The sequence below is a fragment of the Panthera tigris genome, chromosome C1 (genome assembly GCF_018350195.1).
Source record: "Panthera tigris isolate Pti1 chromosome C1, P.tigris_Pti1_mat1.1, whole genome shotgun sequence".
Lineage (NCBI taxonomy): Eukaryota > Metazoa > Chordata > Mammalia > Carnivora > Felidae > Panthera > Panthera tigris.
Genome location: NC_056667.1, coordinates 200,393,573 through 200,417,466, shown reverse-complemented (window position 1 = coordinate 200,417,466; position 23,894 = coordinate 200,393,573). Strand labels below are relative to the sequence as shown.

Genomic DNA, 23,894 nt, shown 5'->3' with positions numbered 1-23,894 from the left:
AACCCACCTTTTCTTCCCTCCCGTGTACCTTTTGGTGTCATTTGAGATGGGCGCCTGGAGCGGTGGGGGCAGGGATGTGCAGGAGGCGTCAGCGAGAACTTCGGTGGAAACAGCCTGGGTGTCCATCGAGGATGGATGGATAAACACAATGTGCTGTACTTATACGGTGGAATAGTCTTCAGCCCTAAAAAGGAACGCCGCTCTGCTAAGTGCAAGACATGAATGGATGATCCTCATACAGTCCTGGAGGCTGGAGGTCCACGATCAAGGCGTTGGCGCGTTTGATTTCCTCCGAGGCCTCTCTCCTTGCCTGTTCCTTGTGTCCTCACGTGGTTCTCTTTTTTTGTATGTGCCTCTAGTGACTCTCTGTGGGTCCTAATCTCTTCTTATAAGGACCCCAGCCACAAGGGATGAGGGTCCACTGATGGCCTCATTGTAACTTCATCACCTCCTTAAAGACCTTTCTCTAAATACAGTCCCATTCTGAGGTACCGGGGAATTAGGACTTCGACATATGAATTTGGGGGGATATAACTCAGCCCATAACACGAAGTGAAAGAAGCCAGATACAAAATGCTGTGTGATTCCCAGTGTATGAGGTGCCTAGAACAGGTAAATTCATAGACATAGAGAGGAGATTAGGGATCTCCAGGGGCTGGGAGGAAAGGGGAAGGGGGTTCTTGTTTAGAGGATGTGGGATTTCTATTTGGGAAGATGAAAACATTCAGGAAATGAATAGGGGTGATGGTTGTACAGCAGTGTGAGTGCACTTGATTGCCATCAAATTGTACTTTTTAGAAAAATGATTAAAATGGTGGGGTGCCTCGGTGGCTCAGTCGGTTAAGCATCTGACTTTGGCTCAGGTCATGATCTCCCTCTTCGTAAGTTTGAGCTCCACGTTGGGCACTGTGCTGCTGCTCAGAGCCTGGAGCCCGTTTCAGTTTCTGTGTCTCCCTCTCTCTCTGCCTCTTCCCTGCTTGCACTCTGTCTCTGTCTCAAAAGTAAACAAACGGTGAAAAAATTTAAAAAAAAAAGAAATGGTTAAAATGGTAAATTTTATGTTGTGTGCATTTTACCACACACACAAAAGACTAGCTAGAGATAAGGGGAGTGTATGAAGTGCTTAAGTCAGAGACTCAAGTGGCTCTAATTTTGGCCGGGGGAAGGCGGCCCTGTCCAGCCCCAGGGGCCAGGTGGTCATGGGTGTGGGGAGCTCCTTGGAAGGGTTGGGCAAGTTGAGGAGTCTGGGGTTTTATGTAACCGAGGCTGAGAACCTGAGGCCCTGAGAATGGGAGTTGTCACCCAGCTGGGGACCGGGTCCTACCACTTGCTCATGACTGAGGTGCTGGGGGCCATGCCAGGCGGGTGCCTGGAGCCCACAGACCAAGATTTCACTTGCAGTGCACCCTTCCCCAGCAGATTGACCGGGGACAAGTGTCATGATCTCTTCGAGCCTCCATTTTTTCATCAGTAAAATGGGAGCAATATTACTGACTCTGCAGGACTGGAAGGTCTCAGAGAGACAGGCATGTGGCAGGATTAGCCCCAGCACCTGGCACACAGGAGGTGCCCAACAAATGGCAGTGATTTTTACCACTAGTGGCTGCAGGTGCCTTCCTTTCTCGGGCCTTGAGTGTCTTTCATCGTTCCACAAGTATTTAGTGTGCAGCTACTATGTGCTGGGACTAGTGTGATGAACAAGATGTATTCCTTGCCCTCATGGCGGTTGTTTTCTAGCAAGGGAAACATAGACAAGAAAACAGACACCTGCATAATTAGAAACCGTAATTAGGTCTGTGAAGGAAGAGACAGGAGTGCAGGAGTGTGTGTGTGTGTGTGTGTGTGTGTGTGTGTGTGTGCGCGCGCGCGCGCGCGCGCGCGCGCACATGCTCATATGTGTGTAAATTAAGGGAGTCAGGGAGGGCCTCTCGGGGGTGGTGGCATTTAAGCCTAAGCCAGAAGTGTGGGAAGGACTCAGCTATGCAGACAGCTGGGCTGAGCGTGTCCCAGGCAGAGGGAACAGCATATGCAGAGGCCCTGAGGAGGAGCAGAGCTAGGTGTGTTCAAAGGACTGAGATCTGCCCCCCTCCCCTTTATGGATTTGGGTCCTTGACAAGGGGATGGATATAGAGTGGTGGTGGAGAGGAGGGCAGGGGCCAGGTCATGCAGAGAGCCCTTGTCTGCCTGGCTGGCTGCTGTCTGGTGCTTTAGACCCTCGTGATCCCTGGGGGAATCTCCAAGGGTGTTCCTGTTGTTGGTATTTTGCTCAGGGACATTTGAAACTCAGAAAACATTAGTGGGGGGGGGAGGGGGTTGATGAATGCCCAGCATTGGCCCTGGTCTGGCCCTGGCTCGAACTCACAAACCGTGAGATCATGACCTGAACTGAAATCAAGAGTTGGATGCTTAACCGACTGAACCACCCAGGTGCCCTGTACATTTTTTTAGTAGGATCATAATGAGTCCAGGAAAAGAGCTTAGGACAGTAGCAGACAGACAGCCACATTCCGTGAGCTTTCCATTACTATTGTTGACTACGGCCATATGGAAGCCAGCGTCTACAGGAGCATCAGCACAGCAGAGAGGGCAGGAGCACATCTCGATCTGGAGCCAGACTGCTGGGTTCGCGTCCTGCCTCCTCTACTGGACAGCTTGTTAACCTCCCTGTGCCTCAGACTCCTTGTCTATAAAACAGGATGCTGAGGTTTGTTGTAGGAACTAATGAGTTAATTTATGCAAAGTGTGAAGAAGAGTGCCTGGCATATAGCGAGTGTGATGGGAGCGTTAGCACCGCTGTTTTTATTGTTGCCTTTCTTAGGGTGGAAAAGTACGCATCAGGCCTGCTCAGCTCCCGCTGTGTAGATGGGGTTTTGCAGGTATATCAGGGGAGGAGGCTTACCTGAGGCTGACCTCCTGGGGCTGAGCCCTGGAATCCTGCACTGCTGATACCAGGGAAACGAGGATATGACAGGGCTGGGACCCAGAGCCGCTACGGACGCCCCAGAGTCTGCCCCCTCTGCAGAGAGGTTTCTAGCTTCGGTCCCTAAGGGGCGATGGGAGTGGTCAGTGCTGACACCCGGAGTGTGGGGCGGTAGGCACCGGCCACAGAGTGGCAGGGGGCCCTGGCTCTCCCTGGCACATTCCAGGCTCCTGAGAGGGTGGCCAGGGGCCAGGGTGCCGGAGGGAAGGAGAGAGCCTTTTAAGGAAACATTTCTCTACTTACAAAAAAAAAAAAAAAAAAAAAAAAAAAAAAGGAGAGAGAGAGAGAGAGACAAGAAACATTGAAACACACAACAAAGTTAGTGGGCTGGCTGGCCGGCTGGCCTGGAATGCACAGCTGTGGGCGGCGGGTGGAGGAGGCTGCTGGGGGGCAGCAGGCCACGAGGGGCACCCAGGCCTCAGGCCCTCTGGCTGGGGGGTCCGCAGATTCCCCTCAGATCTAAATCCTTAGAGGGTGGTTCTGCCTCAGGAGGAGCAGGGAAGGGACCTGGGGTCAGGACACCTGGACCCCCATTATTTCTACTGCCTGAGGATGTTTCTAGGAGAGAGACCCTCCCCCTGTTTCAGAGGATACTGTCCATGCTGCCCCTGCTTTAAATGTACCCATAACCTCTCCCTCAATCCCCGGTCCCTGAATGGGAGACTAGAGATCCCCTGGTGAAATGGCATGGGAGACACTGGCTATGGATGGGACTTGCCCGGGTCTGGGATGCTGTGGCCAGAGCCCGCAGCATCCCTCCTCCCGCAGTATGGTCCTCCATCAGGTTCCCAGCCCCGCCCCAGCCCGGAAGGAAGGAGCAGAGCAGGGCGCTGCCCTGTGGATTACACCCGCTCCCACCCAGGCCCCGAGGGACCCATAAATGGTAGAGCGGTATGGGAGGAGACACTGGGGGCCTGGCCCCAGGAGGTTGAAGCCTGCAGCCCCTGAATGGGGTTGGGGATGGGAGGAGACAGGGAGGAGGCCACTGCTAGATTCAGGACTCCTGCCCTGAAGGCGCCTGATGGGGACACCCATGTGTCCCTTGTCTGAGACCTTGTCTGGTGGGTGGGGAAGGTAGGGAGCCCCGCAGGCCACAGTCTCTGCTGGGGCCTTCCCTTCCTTCCCACTCCGTTCTCCTGGCATCCTCCACCCCACTCCAGGCCCTGGACTCCCCTCCCTGAAACTTCTAAAACAGTCACTCATGGCTCCATGCTGGTATGTGTCAAGAACCCTGAACTTGTGAGAACATTCCCCCCATGTTTCCTCATTCTCTTGAACATAGGGGATGAGTCCTCCTTCACATTTCATTTTGGGAATCAGAATGCCTGGGTTCAGATCTTGCTCACTTCTCAGCTGTGTGACCTTGGGCAAGTTGTTTAACCTCTCTGTGCCCCCTGTGCCTCAAGTGAAGCTATAATAGCACCTACCCTTTTGGGTTTCTGGAAGGATTAAATGAGTTAATATGGGTCAAGCACTGATAATAATAATGCCTGTCATTTCTATAGTCCACATTCAGCAGGTGTTAGCTGTTGTTCCCTTTTTTGGCCTCATACATGAGTCTCGCAACAATCTCGGAGTAATGCTGAGTACCGGGCCGTAGATACTGAGATTCAACTCAGGCTTCTCTGCTGGAGAATGAGCTGGGCAGCAAGCCTGTAACAGGACTGGGTCAAGAACCCGGGGATGCTAAACCCCTAGTTTCTCCACGCCTTGCAGAGCTCAGGGCACACAGTCATGTGTTGTCCCCTTCTGGGCTGGTGTGTCAAGCCTGGGGATCCCTTGGGCTGCTTGGAGGACAGCCTGGGTCAGGTGGAGGGAGGGCCCGGCTGAGGGTGGCTTCTCGTCAACAGCCAGGTCCAGCAAGGCCTGGGCTGTCACCGTTACCGCTTCACTGGGGTGGTGGCTGGGGCAGGGGTTGCCCACTGTTTGAGGAGGCAGCAACCCCCTCTTTGGTGATCCAGGGCTTGTGCCCAGACACCCTCATGCCCGAGGGAGAGCCTCCCCCTAGTCCCCTCTGTGGGCCCCTTGGGTTGGGAACTGGAGCCAAGATTGAGGTATGAGCTCCAAGAAAAACGTGTCCCGGCTAGAAAAAAAAGAACACACTGCGCCTCTGATAAAGGGCCCTGCTAATTGTCAGCGTAGTGGTTTTGGCTGCCCTGGCTGGGGTGGGGGGGGGGGGTTGTTATCTCAGGGAAGGGAGAAATGCAGCCCTCCCTCCCCAGTCCCTCTGTCTGGAGGCCCAAGTTGCCACCCCCGCCTCCATCGGAGAGGAAGATGAGGATGATGTGGGAGCCAAAACATAAGAGACTCCTAAAAACTGAGAACAAACTGAGAGTTGATGGGGGGGAGGGAGGGGAGGGTGGGTGAGGGGCATTGAGGAGGGCACCTGTCGGGATGAGCACTGGGTGTTGTATGGAAACCAATTTGACAATAAATTTCGTCTTAAAAAAAACCAAACAAACAATAGCTCACCCATACAGGGTGCTTTCGCCCCTCAAGGCTTCCTTGGGAAGAGCTGGCAGGGGCCCTTCGCCAGCCTGCTTCCCACATGCTGAGGGGACCCCAGACACTGCCGTTTTTGGTGAGATGCCCTGGTGCTGGGGAGAACCTCCTTTCTTAGAGGTCTTAAACGTGTTTTTAAAAAAATTTAAAACAAATCTTAGCCTACTGTAGAACGTAGAGCAAAGAAAAAAAAATCCTTATTCTTATTACCTCAACCCATTGTTGTGAAAAATTCTGGTGCACTGACCTCCAGTCTTCTGTGTGTTTTTCTACAGAACTGAAAAATTGTGATACACATTTCGTTTTTGCCTCCTGCGGCATCCCCTCTACCAAGCATTATTGCCTGAACGTTTTCCCATGTTATTGCGCGGGCTTCCAGTGGCCTCTCAAGCTGGAGATTGTCATTGTGTTGAGTTGAGGGAAGGGGTGTCTAGTGTGGAGGTGGGACCATTGGAATGATCTCAGGAGGCCCTGGTTTTCTATGGGGATGAAAGATGCTAACCTTGCCCTTTCTCTGTTCCTCCCACAGGTGGCTGCCCCCTGCATTCCTCCATCCAACCATGAACTGGTGGTGAGTGACAGTCCCTTCCCTACCCTGCTGGTCTCTCCTCCTCTTTCCCCAGCTCCTTGGTTACAGCTTACTTTAGACCTAAGCATGCTGCAAGCCCCCGAGGGTGCTGGGCAATTCGGGGAGGAGGAGGAGGGGGACCCTTCCCAAGGCTGAAGCCGGACTGGGAGGAAATGAGTCATGAGGTCCCTTCTGATGAGATGCAGGGCCTCCTATTTCAATTTGAGACTTAAGTCCTTGGAAAAACCCATAAAAGGGCATCTTGCATGCCTCCGAGGCCTGGCCAGGTGCCTATTGTTCTGGGGCTTCCAGGACCAGGGGGTGGCATCTCCTTCTACCTGCCTGGTCCCGGGTCAAGTACCCTTCGGCTGGAGGAAGGGGGACGGGAGGCATGACCCACAGAGTTCACCTGCTTGGGCAGGTGCTCACACTCAGGTGGCCCGTTCCACCTCCAAGCTGGAACTGACTCTGCTTTTCTGCCCCATCTCCCTGTCTCCCACCCTTCCCTCCCCTGTCAGGCTTCCAGAGAAGTATGGACGGGCAGGACTCATGAGTTGTGGGCTGGGGAGAGGGGCCCGTTCCAGACTGATCCCAGCTGGGCTGATTTGGAACACTGGGAACTTTTCTTCCCTGCCCTCTCAGTGCCTTCGCACCCTGTGAAGGCCTCCTGCTCCCCAGCCCAGTGCTGGAGGCAAGCAGGGCCCTGGAGGCTGGAGGGGGAGGGGTCTGCCCCACATGGGGCATGCGTGTGCATGCAGGGTGTGTCACGGAGGGCCCCGGTGGGCACAGTCAGATTTGCTGGTGCAGAGGAGCCTGTGGTGACCCTGGTGTGGGTGGGGGCCGGGGGAGGGAGCAGGGGTGTCCCTGAGGCCCAGGCTGTTCCAGGTATCTACACGCTCGCTCAGCCTGCATACTGCAATCTCCGTCAGGCCACCTGGTCTCTTCTTTCCCTCCAACACCCATTGGCCGAGTGACCGTGGACCAGTCCCCCCCTCTTTCTGGACCCCAGTTTCCCTTTCTGTCAAAGAGAGGGGTTGCTCTAGATGCTCCCCAGGCCTTCTCAGTGCTGAGAAGTGTCCCCTCCACTGAGGGTCATTGATGGAACGAAATCAAGTTTGTGGAAGTGCCTGTGCCTCAGACACCTCGGACCCTCGGTGGCGCCCCTGCCCTCTGCACCCCAGGCCCAGGCCCTGCCAAGCTGTTTCCCTTCTGTGCAGCGGCCGCCCCTTTCCCTCTGGCCTCCCCGGGCTCAAGCCCTCCTGGGCCTCAGCTCTGCCCAGCTGTGCCGCTCCAGATGTGGAGTGTTATTCACGCAGGGCCCAGTCGCACGTCGTCTGACAACAGTGGGGGTGGGGTGCCGCGGGGAGGTGGTGGTGAGGAGGCCAGAGTGCGGGCCTGGTCTGCAGCCACCAGCGAGAAGTCTCTCTGGGATTGCTGAGGGTCACCGTGGCGGGCCGAGAGCAGGGAGGAGGAGCATAAGTCTCATCATTTCAACCCAACTGCCACCACCTTGCCTCTGAGAACAGAATGTCCTTGGCTGGTCTTGGACAGCTGGGGGGTCCGGGCTTTAGGGATCTTGGAGCAGAAGCCAGATTCCTGGCCATTTGGAGTCCTGTGAGCTTTGTTTATGTGAGGAAGGGGTCAGGGGTTGGGACAAAAGGGGACAGGTTGGCACTCCAGCTGGAAGGATGTCAGATACCAGAAGGAATTCCTACCTGTCTTCCCGTCGGGGTGATGTGCCCCACCTGTGCAGGGGACTCTGCCCTTCCCGGAGGTTGGGTCAGCCACCTGGTGGCGAAGCCGTTGTGACACCAGCTTGTGCCCACAGAGGGCCCCCACCTGAGTCAGAACAGCCCCGCCCCCTGCCCCAGCACTGGTGAAGAGTGAGGGGTTAGACTACCCCCTTTGGGTCCTGGCTCCCCAGTCTGTGGTATGCGATCTTGAACACACTGCTTAACTTCTCTGGGCCTCAGTTTCCCCTCTGCAGATTGGGATTTGGTAATAGCAGCCACCGCATGAGATTGTTAAGAGAATAAAAGGAGCAAATGAATGTATTTAATTCATCTGGATTCAGGGCCCTCCAGCAGCTGCCCACTTGATTTGCGTAAAAGTCCAGTTTCTTGCATTGGCCTGTGCGTGGTCTACATGACAGGTTTCCTTTCCGACCTTGCCTCCTTCTAGAAGCTCTCTCCTTCACTGACTCTGCTTCAGGTACCTTGTCTTCTCGCTGCCCCTTGAACATAGCAGGCACGATGCTGCTTCAGGGCTGTAGAGCCTGCAAGGCTCTTTCCCTCCCTCGGATCTTCCCACAAGTGTGAGATTTCTCTTCCCCCTGCAACCCTGTCTCCCCTCCCTGCTTTCCGTGTCCCTCCACGTATTGCTGTCTGGTACACTGTGTGTCTTACAAGGTCCCCCTCATACCAGCATGTAAGCTCTGTGTCAACAAGGGATTTTTACTGTTGTGTCCATTGTTGTATCCCCACTGTCTGGCACATAGTAGGTGCTCAGTATGTGCTCACTGGGTGGCTAGAAGGAAGGCTTGCAGCCGGATGCCTGGTGCAGATTAGGTGCTCAGTAAGCAGGGCTGCTGTTGCTCCTATTCCCTGGCTTGCTGATGGGTGGGTGGGGGGGTCTATTAGGGGGGCTGAGCTCCAGCCAGAATCTCTCCTGCTGTCCCCAGAGAGTGGGAAAGTGGCCCAGGGGAAAACCGGGAGAAAGTTTGGCTTCCCCCTGAGGGCACTCAGCACCTTTTCCTCAAGGCAGGCAAGGCAAGTGCTTTGAGCAGGTTCACAAGAGGGAGGAAAGGGTGGGATGTATTTTTTCCTTTCTTTTCCATTTGCTGCCTCTCCTTCAGCCTCGGCAGAGCTGGTCTCTGGTCTTCCTGCCCCCTTCCCTCGTGCCCCACACCGTGTGTGTCTGCCCGTGGTGTTTTCTCCATGTCTCAGTTGGGCCCCAGCTCTCCCTCTGGCCTTCTCACCCATCCTGCTTAGATCTTACCCCCCTGGGATCGGGGGCCCGCATCCTGGGCACAGGATTTTCTGCCCAGCCTCTGCCTGCCAGACACATTTTCCAGCCTGTGCCAGGCCAGCCAGGGCAAAGTGGCTTAATCTTCAACCCGTGTTTTCATCTTACTCAACAGATGTTGCCCAAGGCCTTGGGCAGCAGGGTCCTAGGGTCACCTCCCTCCTGTGGGGTCTCTCGGTGGGGGCAGGATGAAGAGGGGAGAGAGAGGGCTTGTTTGCCACGGACACTCCTGATCCTTGGAAGTTGCTGAAGCCACTTTCTCAGCTTCTGACAAATAAGGGTCAAAAGGAATTTCCCGAGGGTGGTGGCCAAGTGGAGTGGCCACCGAGCTCTGCCAGATGGTGAGCCCTTGTGCACACACAGCCTGGCACCCAGGAGGCCTGCGCTGGCGAAAGATGGGTGTGCACTGCTTCTCCTCATACAGACCAGCCCCCTGGCAGGTGCTCCAAAGGGCCTTGTGGAATGAATTGGAGGTCCGGTGCGGGGTCTGTGTTGGGGGGGAGAAGGAAGAGGTGAATGGGGCAATTGGAATCCCAGGCTGGCTTCACCCATAATAGCAATAAGAGCAGTAGTTCAAAGTTAACCCTCGTATGGGACTTTCCATTTGCTAAATATTGTTCTGAAAGCTTTGCAAAAATAAACTCATTTATTCTTCATGACAACACAGCAAGAGGGATGCTGTTATTATCCCCGTGTTACAGATGAGGAACTGAGGCCTAACGCCACAGAGCTATTCAGAGGGTGGAGCTGGAATATTTAATATTCAGTAGTCAGCACCACAGTGCACCCTCCACTCCTGTCAGTAATGACAGACAGCATTCCCTTGCATGGCACCTGTGGGTTTCAAAGCCCTTCCCCTGACATTGGGCTATTCGGAACCCACAGTGAATTGTGTGGAAGTCTGGGCACTTCCAGACAAGTGTGAGACCAACCTGGGTGGACGGGAGGAACACATTGTGCAGAGGAACAATCTGGGGATCAGAAAGGCTAGGTGACTTGTTCATGGTCACACAGCAGTGCCGGTGGGGGAGAGGGGATGGGTCAGGAGTGTGGTTTTATTTTTTTTATTTTTTAAAGTTTATTTATGTATTTTGAGAGAGAGTCTGTGAGCAGGGGAGGGGCAGAGAGAGAGGGAGAGAGAATCCCAAGCAGGCTCTGAGCTGTCAGCACAGAGCCTGACTTGGGGCTTGAACCCACGCACCATGAGATTATGAGCTGAACTGAAATCAAGAGTCAGACACCCAACCGACTGAGCCACTCAGGTGCCCCTGGAGTGGGGTTTTTGATTCCTGGTTCTGCTTTCTCCCCAGGATACCCTAGATGCTTTCTGCTGATGTAAACACTTAATGCAACCAGGTGGACTTTTCTGGGATTCCCTTCCCTTCCCTCCCCTCCCCTCCCCCCCCTTCTTTTATTTATATGGTGTCAATGCTGTGAAGTTGATACACAATGTTACATTAGTTTCAGGCGTTGGGATTTCATTTTCTTTTTTTTTTTTTTTAATTTTTTTTTAAGGTTTATTTATTTTTGAGACAGAGAGAGACAGAGCATGAACAGGGGAGGGGCAGAGAAAGAGGGAGACACAGAATCTGAAACAGGCTCCAGGCTCTGAGCTGTCAGCACAGAGCCCGACGCAGGGCTCGAACTCACGGACCCTGAGATCATGACCTGAGCTGAAGTCGGACGCTTAACTGACTGAGCCACCCAGGCGCCCCTGGGATTTTATTTTCTAAACAGCACCAACCACCAGTCTACCTATGTAGCCCGTTTGCCAAAGGATCTGAGATTTAAAGGAGGGTCTGTCCCTCCATCTTTCTGTCCATCCATCCTACCAACAGACATTTCCCAAGCACCCGCCTTGTGCCAGGTGCCGTTTTAATGCTGGGGCTGTAAAGTTCTTTTCTGCCACAGTGCCAGGCCTTCTAGAAGGTGGGTGGGGTTGGGTGGCATGGAGTCACAGGAATGAGAGGGCTTTAACACTGTTTGGTCCAGTGAGGCCCTGAAAAAATATTTTTTGACTTTTCTTTTCTTTATTGTGGTAAAACACACGGAGCGTAAGAGTCACCATCTTCACCGTTTTTGAGCGCAGGCAGTGGTGTTAAGTGGGTATTCCACTCCTGTACAACCATCACCCATCTGTCTCCGGAACTCTTGTCGTCTTGTAAGACAAAACTCTACCCATCAAACAGAACGCCCCCTCCGCTTCCCCAGTCCCTGCCAGTCACCATTCTGCTTTGTATCTCTGTGAATTTGACCACTCAAGTGACTCATGTCAGCGGAATCATGTAGTATGTGTCCTTTTGTGACTGACTTGTTTCACTTCGCAGGATGTCCTCAAGGCCGTGCTGTGCTGGCAGAATGTCCTTCCTTTTCAAGGCTGAATAATGTTCCATTGTACGTGCGTCACATTTTGCTTAGCCGTTCCCCCGTCGGACATCTGAGCTTCCTCCGTGTTTCCATGTTTTAACATTCATTATTGCGAATAATGCTGTTTTCTTGATAGCAGCCATCCTCGTGGGCGTGAGGTGGTGGCCCTGAGATTTTCAGATGACTTCCCCAAGGGACGGATCTGAGGGAAGAAGGCACCATGCCGCCTCACGGAAGAGGAGAGGATGTGATGTTAATCGGTTCCGGAGAAGTGTGCGGAACCCTCAGCCCCCGTGCTGCCGTCTTGCCCTCCGTTAAGGAGAGTGGCTAGGAGTCACTTCAGTTTGGACGCCAGTCTCTTGATGAAATTTCATCTTGTAGCACTGTGTGCCATGAGTGACCATCTTGGGAGATTCTAGAAAACAGAGCAATGTCAGAAGAACCCCATAGAGCCTTGGTTTTTAAAGGAGAGCGCAAACTCAGGACATTGCATTCCAAGGAAGATTCCCAGAGTGGTGAGGGAGGCTGAAGATCTCAATTTGTGCAAAAGGGCTGTGAGGTCTGGAGAGGGGAAGATACGGAGTGGGTGCGGAATGGGAGTAAGAACGTGAGGAAGGGCAGATTGGCTTGTTTTCTGTTGCTCTCCGGAGTAGAACCTAGTAGGTGGAGGTTATTAGAAAGAAGACGAGACTTGGATGTGAAGAGGAGCTTTCTAACACCTCAAATGGCCCAGCGGGGCCATCGGGGGGAGTCTCTGTCTATTGCTGGAACCCATACTCACTGATACCTGTTAGGTATGAGGCCGGTGCTGATGGCAGGTCCCTGCTCTGAGGAGTGCCTGGTGGCAGTCCTGGTGGAGGTCCTGCCCTTAGACTGGGCTGTGAAGGGACATGGTTCCTGGAGGCCAAGGCATCCACTAATGTGCTGACCACCACCCCTGGGACCTCCACTGGGAGGGGCCAAAGTCAGGCCTTTGCCCTCAGGAGCCCTGCCCTCTGGAGCCACGTTTAGTGGGGGCTGGGGGAGAGAGAGATTTATCAGGTGGAAATGAATTAGTGCCCTCCTGGGGGCGGGGGTCTGACCAGAGGTACTTGGGAGCCAGGGAAAGAAGCAGTCAGGTTGTGCTGTGGTAGTTGAGGAAGTCTGTCTCCTGTTCCAGGTCCAGTTTAAGATGTGAGCAAATGGAAGAGAGGTGGGGAGGAGGAGGGAGAGCTGAGACAGAGAGGGGGTAGGGCCTTGGTGTGAGTTACCGTTGGGAGCCAGGGCAAATCCAGGGTAAATATTTTTGGCCAGTCTGCCCTTGCTGGGTGGGGTTGGGGGGGAGGGGAAGTGGGGCCAGACAATCCTGTCTCATTCTGGTTGGTGGCCCTGGCTGGGCATGCTGGTGGAACTGGTTGAGTGCAGGAATGGAGTCAGAGTGAACCCGGCATGTGTGGCCAGATGAGGGAGGAGTTCACAAGCTGGGCAGGGGAACTTGAACTTGATGAGCCAAGCAGTAGGGCCGTTATGGGTCCGTGAGTGGGGAAGTGACCCAAAGCTGGATCTGAGTCTGCTGCCAGCTGTGGGGTGTGGCGAGGGGGCTGCGGGAGGAGGGCTGGGTGGACCAGAGGCTGGCACAGGTGCTTGGTGGGGGGCAGAGAGGATTTCGACAGGAGTGGCTAGAGGGGCAGGGACGAAGGGCCGAGCGGACTCCCAGCGCCCTGGCTGAGGGGAGAAAGCATCCAGGGTGGAGCAGGGGGTAGGAGGTGTGTTGGGGAGAGTACTCCCCCCTGGCCTGGCCAGGTGTGTGCATGCCACCCCTGCCCTTGCCCCCTCTCAGCCAGGAGCTGTGCTCTGGGTCCCTTGGGGTGAACTGGGGCCGGCCCGAGGACAGGAGTGGGCTTGCCCGGGCCCCTCCCTGGGGGGTGCGGGGAAAATCAGGCATCACATTCCATTTAATCACACCCAGCCTGTTCTGTTTCTCTGGTGGCCTAGGCCTGCCCAGGAGAGGATGTCGCCCCTGGAGTGACTTCACTCAAACACTTCAGGGGGAACCAGGCTGCTGGCCTCCCTCCTACCCTGGCCGGGCCTAGCCTTGCTTGTTCCACACCCTCTCTCCAGCCCCCTGCACTCAGTGCTGATGCCCAGCCCCAGTGGCTCCCCGTTCCCAGGATGGCCGTAATTAACACGAAGGGTGGGGGACAAACACAGGCTTTGAGGCGAAGACCTGCGCTCATGTAGAGCTGGCCAGCCTCCCTGGACGCTCAGTTTCTGCATCTGCCAGAAGGGTTCCAGAGAGCCTCTGCTGCCTCAGCTCATTTTATCCTGTGTGATGGTCCTGCTCCCACCCCTGGGGCTGTGGGGTCTGTAAAGTGCCATCCCGGCCACGCCCCCTCTAAGTGCCCAGGAAATGGCGCTTCCCTGCTCTTCCCTTATGCTACCAGCCCCTCCTTTCATCTGCTTAGGGTTCTATTTCTGGAACCGGAGCAAGTGAGCCCGGAATAACCTGCCGTGGGTCCTGGGGCTGAGGACGCCCCAGCTCCCCCGCTGGCCCTACCTGCCAGCTCCCACCTGTTCTCCCCACTCCTGAAAGGCAGCACTGCCTGTGACCTCACAGCCCGTTGCCATGGCAGTAGATGTGATGTCATGGGGTCTATTGGGCCTGAAAAACTGCCTGGATTCCAGGCCTCCCAGGGGGCAAGAGTGGGGAGGGCTGAAGGGGTGGAAGGGAGGAGGGTGTGAGGAATTTCTGGACAGAATGTTCCTCCGGAGGCTGAGTCTGCATTCTGCGCCAGACCCCTCCCCCCAGCCCTGGGCTTGGGCATCCACCCGCCTCCCCCCATTGGCCCTTGCCTTGCCTTTTCCTTCCTCCACAACAGCAGCCCACAGATACATTTTTTCCCCAGCCCACCCTCCCTGCAGGCCACCGATATGTACTGCACAAACCCCTGGGCAGCATCCTGGCCACCCAGCCCCTCGGGCTCACACAGTCGGGGTGGGTATGCATGCATGGAGGGGGCGTGCGTGTGTCTTTTTTTGGAAAAAAAAAACAAAAAACTTGAGGAAAGGATGTGCAGTTTCCCTTATCCGCCCTGTGGTTCACAACCCCTCACATTCAGGAAGTTCTCTCTGATGTCTGATCTCAGTGTCTTCTACTGCAGCCCATTTCCTCCTCTTCCTATGGCAGTGCATTGGAGGAGTCTCTTCCTCCTGAGGGTCCGAGACAATTAGTCGTTAAGTCACAGAAAGCTTGTTCCCAACAGGAGGGCAGTTGATTGAGAGGAACTCTCAATGAGTGAAGATCATTGCCAGGGAGGGGAGCTAGAACCTGAGAGATGGTGAGGGAGCCTGGTTTGAATCCCAGCCCTCCTCCCTACTAGCTGTGCTGTGTTGGGAAAATTACTGAATCTCCTGGACCTTCTGTCTCAACTGTAAAATGGGGTCCTGCTTACCTCACAGGGTGGTGATGCGGATTGATGATCGTGAAAGTCAAGAACCTGATATGACGCCCAGATCATTAGCACTCAATGAACAATTACTGTTATTGTGCTGATGTTATGAAAAGGCATCCCCAGACGAGGGCCAGGAAGAGGTAAGGCAGGTGAGGCACCCATGGTGGAAAATGTGAGAAGGCATGTTGCTCTCAGGGTCGTGTGGGTGCACGTTGAACTGCCCGAGAGTGAATGCCTCCTTACATTTTCTGCCCTAAGCACCTCACCCTAGTCCCTGCCTCGCTGCAGACTTAGAGTTTGGGACCCTAGAGCAGGGTGATCTGTGAAGAGCAAGGCTTGGCCATCAAGTGGCACCAGGTCCAAACCCTGCCACCTGCTTGGCATTGTTCTGGCTGGGGGCAAGGAGGATTCCTGAAGACCCCTGGCGGGGCTGTGAGTTGACCGCCCTCAGCTTCGGAAAGCCTGGGGTCCTTAGATCTGGGTTTTGTGCTGGGATTGGGTAGGGGTGGGGCTAGATGAGGGGTGCCCTCCCTGTCTGGGCTTCATCTGCTATATCCTTCTGCAGCTGAGCCTCAGGGAGAAGGTAGGGGAGAGCCTTCCTGCTAACGTGTCCTGCAGGTTGGCTAGAGATTGGGGTGAGGGTCAGCAAGGTGAGCTCAGCGGTGGGGTCTAGAGACCTGGGTGCCAACCCCAGTATTGCCGTAGACCTTCCTGCGAGAGGCTGGGGGACTCAGACCTCTCTGCACCTCAGTTTCCCCATCTGTGAAACAGGGAGGGAGGGAGGAGATGGTGTCTGAGGTCCTTCTCAGAGCTGGTGTTCTTAGGAGTGGTGTGCAAGGATGGTGTGTGTGTGTGTGTGTGTGTGTGTGTGTGTGTGTGTGTGTGTAGAAAGGTCCTGGCCAAAATCCAAGCAAAGATGGAGGTCAGAGAGCTCGGCTCCAGGAAGTCTGGGGGTACCAGCCTCACGGTCAGGGGTGAGCATGGTCAGGGGGCCAGGGAAGATAGTGAGGGGCTCTCATGGTTAACTCACTCAGTCGCTATTTGCTGAGGGCCTACAGTGTGCCAGGCCCCGCCCCAGGCTCTGGGGGCTATGGGGACTTACCTTGTAGTGGGGCAGGAAAACCCTAAATGAGATAAGCAAGTAAAATACATAGTGTGTTGGAGAGCAAGGGGTTCGAAGAAGAAAACTAAACCAGGGAACGGGGAAAAAGAATGTTTGAGTGGGTGTGTGTCCACGTCCCGAAGGTGGGCTGACAGCCCAGGCTGAGTGGGTCGCTGTGGCCATCGGAGCTCTGGGTCGGCCAGCTCAGGGCCCACAGGTTGGGGTGCTCTGGGGGCTTCCCTACAGCACAGTCAAGGGGCTGGGGCAGGGGCAGCCTCAGGGAGACCGTGACCTTGTGCTCCCAGTCCCTTGCCTTTTTCATTCCCAGAAGCCCCAGGGCTGGCGGTGCCTGGGGGACAGAGAAGCAGGACTTCAAACCTGGGAGGACTGGGATGCAAGACAGAGAGGTGGGGAGCTCAGTGTGCATGCTGGGCTGTATTTGCAAACACCGCAGGGTAACACTGGGTGTCTAGCTCGGGAGGGGTTTTTGGAAATTTTTATCTTCTCAGAAAGCATGTCGACCACTAAGTCGAAGGCATCTGATGGCTGACCCTGTGGCCACCCTCCAGCTGGCCTGGGGAAGGGGTGGGGGCCGAGGGGCTGGTGCTCAGATGATCGCTGGCCAGGAGGGAAGTTTCTCTTGCAGTGCTGAGGCCTGTGGTTTCTAATATTGACTCGTCTCCCTGGGGAGGGGTGGAGCAGGAGGGTCAAGGTGGGGTAGGGTGGGCCTTGGGAGTGTGCAGGGTGGAAACGGTAAATAACAGCTAACATTTATTGAGAGCTTCCAAGTGCCAGGCCCTATTCTAAGTGCTTAATGTGCTCCGTCTCATTTGGTGCTCACAAAATAGCGCTCCGCAGCCCTGTTGAGGAGCAAGGACAAAGTGACCTGCTCGCGGTCACAAGTTAGTAGCAGAGAGAGTCAGGACAGGGCCCTGGCTGCTAACGCTGTTAGCTTAGACCTGTGGTTTTCAAAGTGGCATCCCCGCACCTGGAAACCTTTGAGAGATGCACGTTCTTGGGTTCTACCATAAGGCCACTGGATTAGACCCTCTGGGCAGGGCCCAGCCACCTGTATGTCCACAGCCCTCCAGGGGATTCTGAGATCCTCCCCTCCTCCCCTCCCGCTGCCTGCCCGGTTCACAGCCTGTTCTGCCCAGAGTCAGGCCTCTCAGGAGGCTTTACCCAGAGCAGGATGAGGGCCTCCTAAGGGCCTGTGATGAGCCTGGGGCAGGTACTTTGTCTCCACCTTTTCTGTCCTACCCAATTTCTGACCTTTCTGACCGCCCCCCCCCCCCCCCCCCCCCATCTAGGCAGGCTGGTTAAGAGTGAGGGCTTTGGAGTTGGGAGATCTGGATTCAAATCTCAGTTCTGTGGTGTAGACTGTGCACACAGAAGGTCCCTGGGATCAGCCTGCCTGGAGTGTTCCTCCTTTCCTGGAGGCTAGAACAGCTCAGAGAGGAGGCAGTTGGGCCTTCCTGCTTAGCCACAGTCTCCACAGGAGTGTTGCAGAGCCCTGGACCAGAAGGGATAGTGGGAGGGTCAGGGCACCACTGCCGAGGACTCCCCTGGTTGGGGCTCGTGGTTGTTGGAGGCTGAGGGGAGAACCTGGCCCCAGTTAGCAGGCAGCTCCTAGAGCTCAGGCTGGGATAGCGGTCCCTGGGGATTTCCAGACTGCCCCTGCTGGGTGGCCTGTGGGCCGGGAGTGGGGGCTGGAAGAGGGTGGCTGAGGACTGGGACTGGGCTCAGAGGGAGTGGAATGTGACATCTTTTCTTCTCCAGAGTCATCCTCAGACTCCAGGCGGGCTGACCTGGGGCCTGGGAGGCGCTGGCTGACTTGTCTCCCCATCTCTTACTCTGTTCCTGGGCCCTGTCCTCCCTCAACAATCCACATTGTCTTGGCCATGAACTACTCAGGAAGTTTCATCTTCTGGAAAGAAGTTTTGGCCTCAGCCTCCCATCTTCCAGGCCATAGGGGTAAAGGGGTCTGGGCCATTTCCAGAAAGAGCAGTGCTACCTTGATCCCAGCTGGCTTTCTTCCTCCATGCCCAGCTCTCCTCCCTGATGCCAGAACCTTTCAGAGGCCATTCTGTCCTTTCCCCTGTCTTCCACAGGGGTGAGCAGCTCACCAGGAATGGGGTCAGGGCAGGCGTTTCCTATTCTGAGACACTGTCCTAAGCTGGTTCCTGCTCATCATGGCAACGGCTTGCTTTCTAACCCTCATGGTCATGCTCACGTCCTTCTGTGTGATTCAGGGGCCCCTGGAACTTTACTGGGTGGGAAACAGAGCCCTCGAGACTGTAGCCAGGAATTGGATCTGGAATGGGAAGTTTCTCTCCTGTATGGGGGAGTCCAAGGAACCCGCTTTTTAGGATCCCTTTAGTAGGAAACACTAATGTTGTCCTGGCAGGGAAAGGGTGGAGCCAACATCAGGGACAGGATCAGTCCAGGATCAGCATTAGGACAGGATCAGCCGGCATGTATTGGTGGCCGGCTACACATATATCCCAGTCCCTGGCGTGAGGGATATGGCAGCTGAGTTGGTAAAAATGCTGCTTTGAATGTTTTTTGGAGGCAGGTGAGTAAGACTCACAAAACAGTATTTGGTGAACAAGACATATTCCCATGATGAGATTATTTATACCCGAAGGACCAGAGACATAGCACAGAGAGCAGGCTTATTGGAGTTCCAAGGTGGGAGGGAGTCCTCCTTAATGAGTGTTCAGGAAGGGCCTCGGGGCGGAGACCTTGTCGGAAAAGAGTGTGGATGCAGGAGCCATTCCGCAAGCAAAGGCCTGAATGTGGGAATAAACCAGGAGATCTAGGGACAGGTCTGGATGGGGCAGAGCTTTGGGGCAGGGCTAATGGTGGGGGGCTTTGAAAGCCCACAGAAGAGTTAAGTCTCTGGAAGACTTCATCCTGGACTGTGGGGATTTCACACAAAGACCACGAAGCGCGGAGTCCCAAGATGGGGTTCAGATCCTGTTGTGGCCAGTAGTAGTCCATGACTTTGGGCTACTCATTTACCTTGTCCTTTTCTGTGAAGTGGGGGCTCAAAGGTAATAATGGGACCCACCTCACTGGGTTCTCGTCACGAATAAATGTGCCGGTGCAGGTGAAGACAGCTGGCACGTAGGGATAGGCATGACCTTGACCCTCTCTGTGTTCCTTTTGGAGGGGTCAACAATTGAATCACAGGCCTTGGTGAGAGGTTCGTCGAGCTGGCTCGTTCTAGTACCAGTCGGATTATTTTACGTTTTCCAAACTCTGCCTCCCAAGCATGGGGCTAGCCAGGTTACGTCTGAGCCTTGGGTCGGCGGCATGGGCCCTGCTTCAAGAGGAATTCCGCCCCTCACGGCCATCAGCCCTGGGGAGAGAGCCAGCCTGAGACCCAACCTGTGGCTGTTCGCCCTGAGGCCTCACACTGTTTTCTCCCTGTGTTTTGCAGCCCATCAACCCTGAGAATGCCCCAAAGAATGTAGCTGACCCGGTGAGTGGCAGCAGGTGTGGGAAACAGTCTGGGCATAGTGTGGGAAGCCCAGAAAGCAGAAGGTGGATTTGGGGGAAAGTGAACAGATGTGTTTGGGGACATCTTTCTGGAGTAGACTTGGGGAACTTGGGGGGAAGTGATGGGCTTGTGGGTCACGTGGGGACCTGGGCATCTGACATCACTTACGTGTTTGGAAATAGATTGCTAGGGAATTAGGGAGGCAGGTGGGAGAGGTCAGTGGTTAAATGTGGGTTTCTTTATTAAATATGTAGAATGTGAGAAAGCCGGGCAGATGTTTCCAAACTTTCTGACTTAGCAGAAAGACAGACAGTTTTCCAATTTCCTCAAGGCTGCATGAGGAGGAAGAGAAGAGAGTGGGTGAGTCCCAGAGTGTGGAAACCGAGATTAGCAGCTGAGGGGGATCTCCTGGCAATGGCCGACACATAATAATGGGCTTACAGTTGGAGGGCTTGTGTTCAGATCCTGCCTCATCCAAGCTGCTTCTTTTTTTTAAGTTTATTTATTTACTTTGAGAGAGCAAGCAAGCAAGAGAGCAGGAGTAGGGGAGGGGTGGAGAGAGAGAATCCCAAGCAGGCTCCACACCACCAGCACAGAGCCTGATGCTGGGCTCGAACTCACAGACCGTGAGATCATGACCTGAACTGCAACCATGAGTTGGACGGTTAACCGACTGAGCCACCTAGGCACCCCCTTCATTCAGGCTTCTAATTGTGTGGCCATTGGCAATTCATGAGCCTGCCTGTACCTCACTTTTCTTACCTGCAAAATGGGAAGAGGAAAATTATAAAACAAATGAGAGGGTTGGTTGGCTCTGAGGGGCTTTTAGTGGGCAAAGAAATGCTAAACACACAACTAAGTTGCCTCCGAGGCCCTTCTGCCAGCTCCCTCCTGCCAATCCCAGTAGGTGAAAAACGAGGGTACCCTTTGATTACTTTCCTTGACTCCCCTCTCTGACTGTGTTTTTTCTCCATCTCCAGGGAGAAGGAGCTTTCCGGGGTGGAAACACACGGAAAAGCCTTGAGGAAGACGTAAGTATGGGGATGGGGAAGGGAAGGGTTTGGCTGGGCTCATGGTGCCCCAGGGGGATTGGAGGTGTGGATGATGTATACTACCTGCCTTGCTGAAGCATCCCTTACCTCCTTTCCAGAAGGACAGGCAGGGGTCTCTGAGTGCTATGGCTGAGCAGGGGAGGAGGGGTTGGAATGGTGAACAAGCCCCATGGACTTACATACTGGACCTCAGTCTTGGCTTTGGCTCCCAGCTCGGCTGGATCCAGAGCTCATTTGCCCATCACTTTGCCAGACCTCAGTGCTCCAGGCTGGGGAGGGAGGCAGCAAGGGTGTGCTGTGAGGTCTGGCTCAGTGGTGAGCAGGATACTAGCAGAGCTATAGCAGAGGGACTAAGGACAGAGGCGAAGAAGGACTCCTGGGCTCACAGAGGGTCATCAGACCTTGAGGAATTACAAGCTCTGCTTCTTTGGAAAAAAGGGGTCTTTGCAAACGTCAGGATCTTCTGTGTGGCTTCAGTGCCGTTGATTCTGGAGGAAGAAGCTGGAAGCTGGGCCCGTTGACCCCTCTGGGCTCTTCCTGGTGGGCAGTTTTGGTGGAGGTCAATGGGCAAATTGCTTAAATGGAGAGACCCCTGGGAAGGGCAGAAGGGGCTCTCCTGGGACCCTGCTCTGAGCGGTGCTCGTGTCTGGGCTTGTCCTCTTGTGCCTGGGGTAGACACCCCACACAGTCGGGCCTTTCTCTTTCTTCCCCACTCTCGTCTGACAATTTGCCCCTATGCTGGCCTCCATCCTTGCTCGCCTTGATCCACAGAGGAACAGGGAGTGGTTTTGGCGGTTGGCACAGGGGGAGCTGTTGATGGCATGAGGCCCTATCATCTGACAGCTGCCTGACCCGCCATGGGGAGGGCCCCAGAGGGAGGTGCTCAGGCTGCAGGAGGCTCCTGCAGGCGGCTGCCCTTGTGTGGTGAGCCCGTGGCCACGGCCACATTGCCCTGGGGCAGCCCTTCATGGCCAGCCCTGAAAGGCGGAGGTGTCCCTGGGGCTGTACGACCTGTCCAGGAGGAGCGGGAGCATGCCTCTTAAATTAGTGGGGAAGGCTCTGTTCAAGGTACGCGTGGGTCCTATGGGCACGGAGTGCACATGTTGGGGAGGGACTCTTGTCCAAGTTTGCGGTATTTTGGGGGCTGAGATGTGGGTCAGAAATTAGGCTTTGTGTGTACCTACTGCTGAGGACGAACTCAAGTAGTGCACCCAAAGCATATAATATATGCTCAATAAATATTAGCCATTCTTATTACTGTTATTTTGACCAAGGGCCTGGAGCTGGATTGAGTACTTTGGTGATCCCCAGACACCACCCCTATGGTGGATGCTATGGTCCCATTAAAATTTTTTTTTTAATGTTTATTTATTTGAGAGAGAGAGAGAGAAAGAGTGAGCAGGGGAGGGGCAGAGAGAGGGGGAGACAGAGGATCCGAAGCAGGTCCCGTGCTGCCAGCATAGAGCCCAATGCGGGGCTTGAACTCACAAACCATGAGATCATGACCTGAACCAAGGTTGGATGCTTAAGCGACTGAGCCACCCAGGCGCCCTTGGTCCCTCATTTTTCAGATGAGGAGGTAGAGACTTGAAGGGGCTCAGTGAATTGACGAGTACCTTCCCCACCCCTTCCTGGGTTTGCTGCTCGAATCTGGTTGTACCCTGCTCTCCCAGCCCTTGGCCAGGAGATGATGTGTGAACTAAAGTCTTTACCTGACGGCCTGGGCACACTTACGGCCAGGTCCTGATGCTGCTGCTTCCCCCAGCCCCAGCCTGGGCCAGACATGGCTTGTCAGGGAAAGCTGCAGCAAGAGAGAGTGAAGTTAGACATCATGAAGAACTTTTTGACGTGATGGTGGGTATGACCTTGGTCCCAGGAAAGAAAGAAGCGGCCCTTTAGTTGGGACGGGAGGTTTTTTTTTTTAGAAGGAAAGTTTGTTGATTTGGGATGAACGCGCGTGTGTCTAATGTGTGCCAAGGTGGGTAAAGGTTGTGTCCTGTCTGGATGTGGGAAGAGGGCTGTGACTTCTGGCGTAGCTAGTCTAGTCAAGGGAACGCTAAGCGAGCGAGCGGATTCTAGAATGGCCTGTGTGCTGCAGAGGAGGGAAAACCTAGTGTCTAAAGTTCCCAGACACCTGTCTCAGGTTGGGTGATCCCAGGGTCTTTGGTCCATGCCCTGCTCAGCCATGGGGGACCCCCGCAGTCTGCCCCGTGCGAGGAGACCTGTGCTAGAGGCGGCACGGTTGCGGCCCTCAGCCTAGTGCCGCGCTGTTGGGCCTGTTTGTTGAGCTGTTTTCCTGTCTCTGGCCCGTGGCCCAGGACTCACAGGGCCGGAATGGCTGTTTTCCTCCAGCAGGGCTGGTGTGTAGAGAGGTTTGTGGATGCTGTGCTGTGTCGCACTCTGTTTTGGAAAAATCCAGGCTGGTGGGCAGGAAGGAGAGAGGAAGGGGTGTGGCTGGAGGGGCTGGTGGGGGCGGGAGGGGGTGGCCACGGCCCCCAGAGGAGAGGTAGGAATGGGGATGGGCCCCTGACGTAGATTGGGCACCAATTTCTGGCTGCCTGACGTGGCCCCTGGTGTTTCTTATGGACCCTCCTCCCAACTCTGCCCCCTGGGGACTGGGGCTCAGGAAACGGCTTTTCTTTTGGTCCAGAGCTGTGGTGTTTGGTCTGTGGACCTCAAAGGCAGGCAGGACTCTTCCCACACAGTTGTTGCTCTAAACCAACCCCACCCAGGTCCTGGGGTTCCCGCTCCTTGCTGCATGGTGGAGAAGGTGGTGGCAAATAACAGAGCCTAGGGCCACAGACCTTGAGCCACTCAGAAGTGTCCGAGTGGTCGTTGGCAGTGGGGACCAAGGCAAAAAGAGTTGGCTGGATCTGCAGGACGAAGGGTGAGGGTTAGATACTAGGAGGAACTTCCTGGTAGAGAAGTAAGACACTGTTTTGGTGGGGGGGGCTGTGGAACTTCCTTTCATGCTGTTCTCTTACTGAAAGCGAGACCGTGGTTCAGTGATGACTGTAAGGGGAGCGTTCTTGGTGCCTAGGGAGTTGGATCAAAGTTGTATTATTGATCTCTGTCCTGGGAGAAGCGGGAGGGGGAGGTAAAGCCGAATGGGCAAAGGGCTTTGAGAGCCCCAGAGAGGAGAAGAATGGGATTACAGGCTGACAGAGAGCTTCTTTTTTCTTTTTAAAATAAAATCTTTGTAGTACTTTTTGTAAAGCCCTCTGGTAGTTTCCCCTGGGGGCTTTAGGTGGAACAGGTGAATCACATAAGATCACACGAGCACTGTGCTATACCCATTTTACAGACTGGCCAGTGAGACCCGGCAGCAGAGTCTCATGCCTGTTCTTGAAGAGAACAGCTCCA

General features: G+C 54.8%; 1 protein-coding gene and 1 long non-coding RNA gene across 5 annotated transcripts in view; one reads left to right on the top strand and one right to left on the bottom strand.

The window, feature by feature from the left end:
* Nucleotides 1-23,894, top strand: part of TNS1 (tensin 1) — a 201,261-nt gene that overhangs the window by 83,560 nt on the left and 93,807 nt on the right. For all 4 annotated transcript variants that reach the window (XM_042995305.1, XM_042995306.1, XM_042995307.1 and 1 more), the window contains 3 exons: nucleotides 6,012-6,053; nucleotides 19,420-19,461; nucleotides 20,460-20,510. Coding sequence is in view for 1 of the 4 variants with exons in the window: in XM_042995307.1 (XP_042851241.1) it covers nucleotides 6,012-6,053; nucleotides 19,420-19,461; nucleotides 20,460-20,510 (135 nt within the window). In the remaining 3 variants the exon portion in view is untranslated. The remainder of the gene's footprint in view (nucleotides 1-6,011; nucleotides 6,054-19,419; nucleotides 19,462-20,459; nucleotides 20,511-23,894) is intronic.
* Nucleotides 10,767-14,011, bottom strand: LOC122241022. The gene is made up of 2 exons (XR_006220936.1): nucleotides 13,978-14,011; nucleotides 10,767-11,856 (listed from the first exon to the last, which is right to left on the bottom strand). It is a non-coding gene; the product is annotated as an uncharacterized LOC122241022 (long non-coding RNA).